At 29.5% G+C, this 7772-nt stretch overlaps 1 protein-coding gene across 1 annotated transcript; it reads left to right on the top strand.

Moving 5' to 3' along the window:
* The first annotated feature begins 1051 nt into the window (after positions 1–1051).
* On the top strand, positions 1052–1715 carry LOC107492139 (rapid alkalinization factor). The gene has a single exon (XM_016113121.3). The coding sequence runs from the start codon at positions 1147–1149 to the stop codon at positions 1537–1539; it is 393 nt and encodes a 130-aa protein (XP_015968607.1). The 5' UTR covers positions 1052–1146; the 3' UTR covers positions 1540–1715.
* Positions 1716–7772: the final 6057 nt, after the last annotated feature.

Genomic DNA, 7772 nt, shown 5'->3' on the forward strand with positions numbered 1-7772 from the left:
AATACTGATATGTGTTTGATTAATGCAAGATTGCAAGTACTTTACTCTCAATACATATAGTAAAACACGTTTTTTTCTCATTTGGACAAAAATTGAAATAAAAATACTAGTATAATCTATAACATAGCAGGTTGGATATTGAAGGTGTGTTTGGCAAATACGTTGAAAGAGAAGAAGTATGTTTAGACTTTTTGAAAGCTTCAATTTTTAGTTTGGCAAATTTTTTATTGGCCAATTCTATGATGCCTATCAATTGTTGCCTAACTTTTGCTTAACTTACCTTTTGTGGTATATTTTGAATTTTTAAAAATATTTTATTTTTATGTTTTTCAAATTAAATATTAATCTTTAACCCTTTATAGTAAATAGGCACCACTTTTTAGACACCATAGCATTCACCTTTTTTATTCATGAAAGCAGAAGTGATTTTGAATTACGAGAAGCAACAATTTTAAGCTTCTACATTTCACCAACGGAATTTTAGCCATCAACATTCAATCTTTATTTACCTTTTACCAGCTTTATCTTTTATGCATGTATGTTATTGTATTATGTATGAAATTCTTATCATTTGTATTTATATGAACTCTCTTTTTCTATTATTTATTATTTTTATTTTTTGTTAATTATTTGTTTGACATTATATATTTTTATAGTTATAATTTTTTTGTACTATTTTTTTATTATCTTTTTATAATATAATTTATTAATTCTATTAGGTAAAATAAATTAAACAAAAAATTAACTGTAAATATATTTTAATAATTTTATTTTTAAAAATAATTTTGAGTAATATAATCTAAACAATATTTATTTTACTATAATCTATTTTAATATAAAAATTGCCAAACATAAATCATTTTAATATAAACTTACTTTTAATTAAAATCAAATTTACAAAATTAAATTTATGAAAAATTCCGTTAACTGTAATTCAAATACACATTGAGTATTTGAGTTTACGCGTTAGTGTGTGGCATATTGGTAATTTCAAGTTGTTAGAGTGTCGTTCTTTTATCCCATAATATAAGGTCTTTTTCATCTATAAACTTGTTCCTCGTTCTCCCTCTACCTCTGCCTCCTCTCTCTCTCTCTCTCTCCCATTCAGCCACCACCGCCAACAACAACATCATCACAGCAAGCTCAATGGCGAGATTCAATTTGTGTGTGGTCCTCGTGATTTGTGTGAGCATCTTGGTGGTGATGGCTTCGTCGCCGACAACAACGACAGCGGATGCAGGGGACCACTTCAACCCCATGGGAATGGTTGGAGGATGGGTAGCTTTCAAGAAAGGTTCAGGCTCCTCCTGCAAGGGCTCCATAGCAGAGTGCATGGAAGCAGGTGAAGAAGAGTTTGACTTGGACTCTGAGATCAACCGGCGCATCTTAGCCACAACTAAGTACATCAGCTACGGTGCGCTCCAGAGGAACACTGTTCCCTGCTCTCGCCGTGGCGCTTCCTACTACAATTGTCGCCCTGGTGCTCAGGCCAACCCTTACAATCGTGGCTGCAGCGCCATCACAAGGTGCAGGAGCTAAATTAAAATTATTTCATTTCTCCATTTCATTTCATATATATAAAACTACATATATTTCATTGTTATATTTGGAGAGTTCAGGGATTTTATGTTAATTAATCATATTTGCGAGCCACATCTGTGACACTTGATGAATATACTGTGTTCATTATTATTATATTAATATTACATTGTTTATTTGGTGGTGGTGATGTTGCGAGGATTTGGATGTTGATTTTTGAGTTTTTGAACCTTTATGTAAAAAAATAAAATAAAATAAAAAAGAATAGTTTTGTTGTTGTGGAATTATCCTTTTAGAATTGAGACGTTGCGTTTCACCTTGGTTCTCTTATGGCCAGCTACGTGCTAGCCTGTCCGTTTATGTGTTGGAATGGTGACAAATAATTGAATGTCAGCTCTTTCACCATTTCAATATTCAATAATTTCTTTATTATCCTTTTATTTTTCTATATTGTTTTTGCGGTTCTATATCTCGAATGTTGCAAGATGGGAAATTCAAATAATTTTTGGTAACCTTTGGTTTGTGGTTAATGCTTTGCTGTACGCGCCTACTCGGTAGTATCAGAGACCCAGAAAGAGAGAGGAGAATGCTAAATGCTTTGCTTTCCTTGTGCTAATCTCTTATTCTTGGGAATTGAATTTTGCCAATGCCTGTGTTTTCTGAGATTTTTGTTTGGTGTGGCCAATTGTTCAAAATTGAACGTTACTAAACGAATAAACGTTACCTAACTTGGGCTAAAAAATTTAGAAATGAAAGTAGGATGAGGGATATATTTTAATATGATAATTTTTTGTGTTTTTTAAAATTATGAGAGATATACAATTAAAAAATTTTAAAAATTTGGGGTATACAAATTGGACTCTTCGATTTGTGTTTAAAAAATTAAAAATTTGGAGTACATAAATCGGACCGTCTGATTTATGTATTCTAAAATTTTTTTCTAAAATTTTTTTGATTTTTTAAATCTGATTCGTACTCTGTAAATTAAATTATTCTATATTTTTAAAAAATAGTATAGTAGATCACAATTCAAAAAAATCCATTGTTAGTCTAATATTAAAAATAAAAATTTGATCTAACTCGTATTTAGGGGATGAGTAGACAAAGGTAAGAACAAACTAAACGAGGTTAAAGTTTTTGGGAATTTTTAGTTCGATTTTTCTTTGGTGACTTTGGTTAAGATGGAATTTTTAAAGTGTTACTTTTTCCGGAATTCAGATAGAATTTAATAAAAATTTAAGATTTAAATGTACCGCTACAATAGATTTCAAATAGGGTTTAAAATTGAAGAATGAATGACTAGAGAGATGAATCCAGGGGGTGAACAAGTTGACGGCAGAAGGATTTAATTATTTTATTTTCCCCCTTCAAATTAGTTAATAATTCCCCTCATCTTTTATCTTATGTTTTAGTGGTTGTGGTTGTTAACGATGGTTCCATCTCATTTTAAGTACCAATTCTATAGTCCAAATTAAAAAGCTAAGAGTGGTCCCCCACCCAAGTAATAGTTTTACACATAATGGCCCCACAAATTAATCGGAATCTTTTTTCTAGAATTCGAAGCAGATGTTATGAATTAAGACCTAGATTGCCTTTCAATGCAGTTGCTTGCAAATAATTTCACAAAATGATGTGATTTTTATTGGGGGTTCCAGTGTTCACCAAAACCCTGAATTCCTTAGTTTTGGAAGGTCGATGATTTTAATTTGGTAGTAATATTCATTACTGATCCTTACTTACAACTTACCAACCATGTACAGTAATTCGTATGACCTAACACGGTTTGGAATCAAAGAGAATCTTCGTCATTTAGCAAACTCCACCGACAAGAACATTATCATTCTAGAGACACACGTTAACTTTTCATGGATGCAAATCCATCAGCTTAAGGGCTCAAAATTGGGCAAATTATCAAATTTATTTCTCAAAGTTCACCTAATTTTTATTTTGGTTTTCTTTAAAAAAATAATCAAAATTATTCGTGAAAGATTTTAAATTAGTCATATTAATATTTTATTAATTCTGGATTTTATCAATTCTGGGTGTGTTTGATAAACATGTTGGAAGCACAAAAAACGCGTTTAATCTTTTTGAACTGTTTGATTAATATTTTTTTTCTGAACGCGAACATGATTCTGGGTTTGAACTTGTGTTCAGTAGAAGCAACAAATTGTACCAATTTTTTGTTTAGCTTCTGCGTTCATTTCATAAATTAAAAAATTAATTGATATTCTACCAATTTTGCCATTCAATCTCATTTACAATAAAAAATACCAAAAATAATCATCAGAGTTCTTGAATATTTTTCATAGCTATACTTTACAAACAATATTTTTTAATATTATTATTAGTACTCTTTGTTAAATTTTAATTTTTATCATTTATTTATTTATTTATTTATTAATAGTATAGATATTTTTGTTCAGAACTTTTGTATGTTCACTTATATACATCATTGTATTTTTTTAATAGAATTTTTAGTATTCATTGTTCATGTTTTTTTTTAATTGTTTATTTATTATTAATTTTTATAATATAAATTTTATTAAAAAGATATAATTATATACAAAAAAGAGTACTAAAGAAGAATATTAACAAATTATAACAAAAGAGTACTAATTTTCAATACATAAATTTAAATTCTTTTCGAAAGTAATTATAGTAAAAAAGTGTTAAAATAATATAGATTTGAATGATATAAATTCATGTCCGAGAAGTGATGCGCATCTTTCCTGTGAATTTACATTTAAATTTGTGAATTTAATCAAGATTTAAATACTTATTAGCCACTATAAATGCTACTTTGAGTTTTGTGCAATTCTATTTATTTCAGGTAGCATTCGGATAGATTTGACGGAATTTTATAGGAGAAGAGGAAGAAAGTGGTTGATGTTGTCAATCCTGACCTCCTTGCACTCAAACCGAAATAACTTGAGCTACAGAGGTCCAATTGACATGATTTCAACAGCATTGGAAAGCTAACTTGCAAAGCTTTCCAACAATATATAATAGTATATACTTCCTCTCCAAACTATATGGTCATATTAGCGGATAGAAGAAAGCTTATACTTACAAAAGCATGCCACGTAATAAGGAATGGTATCCATTCATCCATCAAGCAGGGCATGAGTATTTATTATTTATTTTGATTAAAATTTTTATTTTATTTATAAATAGGAAAAGATATTATTTAGTTTTAGAAAATATATTTTACATTAATTACGATTAGATATAAAAGGGAAAAGAATCAACTCTTCGAGCTAGAAGAAAATCTCCTCTCTCTCTCTCTACTACTTCATTATGTAAATTACAGTGTTACCTGAATCCTTTCTCTTTGAACTATGAGCAACTAAACCTCCATTGTTAAGGTTAGGAGCTCTGTCTATTGTATGGATTGATACTATTATTTTTCTATTTTAATTCATGTACTGATTTATATTTCAAGAATTGTTTTCGTTCTTTATTTTATGAATTTGAGTGGAACAGAAGTATGACCCTTTTTCTAGTTGAGTTCTTGTATAACTTGGAAAAGCTATTTACTTGAACAATAGCTTGAAAACAATTTCTCGTAAATTCTAATTATCTGGACTTAACGGGATGCATAACATATAATCCTCTTATATTTGGGTAATTAGGATTTTTGTGACATATAAACTATAATTAAACTTCACCCTCTAATTGGAATTAAGTGACCAAGGAATTGGCGGTTGATGAATTTTAGAGGAGACTAAAAAGTCTAAGGAATTAGGGTTTAGTCACATATAGTTTGTCATGAATTAAATCTTGCATGATTAAAATAGTTAGTAAGAAAAGTCAATTCGAAAAGATAAATATATTTGAAGTCTTAACTGTTTCTACATATATTATTCACATCAATTTACTGTTTACTTTCTGATATTTTGAATTTACTGTTTGATGCATTTAAACTCTCAACACTCTTTTGCTTGTCTAACTAAGTAAATTAATCAACCATTATTGCTTAATCCATCAATCGTTGTGGGATCGACCCTCATTCACTTGAGGTACTACTTGGTACGATCCGGTGCACTTACCGATTAGTTTGTGGTTGTAAATTCCGCACCAGGAAGCACTACTGTAAAGATTTTTTTTGTACAGATTAAGTGTTTGTGGTTAAAAATAACTACACATGTATATCAACAGTAACATTAACATTATTAAATAATAATTTGTATGGCTTAAAATGTAAAATGAATATCTGTATGTCTCTGTATGAATTTACATCTGTATGCTATAATTGACCTTCATGTCCTTTTTAGTAATTTTTGTCCAAACGTAAGTTTGAATAATGTAATCTAAACAACATTCATTTTATTATAATCCATTTTGATATAAAATTACCAACATAAATCATGTTAACACCAACTCACTTTTTATCACAATCAAGTTTGTAAAATCAATTTTATACAAAATTTCGTTTGCAAACTCTAATCCAAACACACACTCTATCGTTAACGCCGGAAGCTGACCTGGAATGTTAGGGGTACACCTTAGCATATTAAACGACGGCGTTTTAAGTGTTTGAGAGTTGAAATGGTGGAAAAAGGCTAGACGATCTGTCAGTGACTGTAGCCTGACCTGTGTTTGGCTTGACCTAACCTGTTATAAAATAGGCATAAGTTTAGACTTTTATAAAAGCCTTATTATGTTAATAGACTAGGCCCAAGTTCACTAATTAGCCTTATTGGCCTGTCAGGCCTGCCTGAGTCATAATTACATATATAAATAATTTTTTTATTATTAACAAATTTATGAGATATTTTAAATTTATTATATTTAATTATAAATAATTTTGTATATTTTAAATACTTTAACATTTAAATTTTTTTATAAATATTAAATATGACATATTAAATATAAATATGTTTATTAAAAAATAATTTTTTTAAATAATATTTTTATTTTTGTAAAAAAAATTATTAAGCCTTTTCACAGACTTCAGGTCAGGTCAGACTAAATAACAGACCAGACTTAGTACTTTAAAAAAAATCTATAGCAGGTTACAAGACAAGTTCAAGCCAATTAACTACATGACAGGTCAGGCCTGTTAAGAACAAAGTCTGGACTGACCTAGCCTGTTTTCACCCCCTAATTCTTAGTAAAAAAAAAAAAACTGTTCTTCGTGGCTCTTTGAACACAGCAACAAGGCTCCGTGGAAAACGACCGAAGTTGGAATCAGACGCGCGATTATACGGCGGGTGTTGCGTGCGTCTTCTCCGGTGAAAATAGGTTCACAGTTCGCAGACAATATAGAAAGGAAGGCAACTTTTTTGACGTTATTTGAAGGTAAAAAAAACTTTTTTTTGTGTGTAATCTATATCTTATCATTGATTGCAAGAGAGAATGAGATTTTGATGATTATTTTAAGTTAAATGGAATGTTGTTCAATTTTGTTCTAGTGTTATTTGTGCCTTAGTGTTTCGGTTAGCAAAGTAGCATGTATCAGTGAACTCTTTTGAATATGTTCATGGTCGATTTTGTAGGTGAATTATGGTTTATGCTTGTTATTTTTTGAATTTGGTTAAGATTTATGTACGGTCATCGGTGGAGTTAAGCATGTATTAAACTTAGGTTTTTAAAACATAGTTGTTTGTTTTTGCATTCTTCTCAAAGAATTTTGATAGAATGTATTGTTTTCCATCATCTCTTCATCCATTGACTATTTTTCTATTGTTCATATGCTTACTAGCTTTGCAAGATAGCATGATATGTCTCTGCATGATTCCGTACTATCTTTTAAAAGCATAATAATAGTTTTTAATTTTTCTATAATCAATAACTAACATTTATTATTATTTATTAATAACACATAAATGCTAATATTTTTATTTTTTTATTTTATAGATGGAAGAATCTCTAATGATATTTGTGTTTCATTATGATAAAAAAATTTAAAACTAATAAAAAAGAAAGAATGACTTATGAACCAGATCACACAGAGATGTTAATGAATGTTGAAGCAGATACAATAGATGTTTTTTTTTTAAAGGAGTATTATAAGGAATTAGAGTATGCTAAGGTAAACAATTGCGTCTGGAAGATTCCATGGTTGTCTCTCAAATTTGGGTTGAAGAAGTTAGATATTGATGCTAATTTGATTAAAATGATCAAGTCTTGTAGGAAGAATCACAATGTTATTAATATATATTTCGAGCATGGGGTTCAGAACCACAATTGGTGGAAGGTGTGTAAAGACATAGTTGTAGTTTCAAATA

Source organism: Arachis duranensis, chromosome 6, assembly GCF_000817695.3.
Source record: "Arachis duranensis cultivar V14167 chromosome 6, aradu.V14167.gnm2.J7QH, whole genome shotgun sequence".
Lineage (NCBI taxonomy): Eukaryota > Viridiplantae > Streptophyta > Magnoliopsida > Fabales > Fabaceae > Arachis > Arachis duranensis.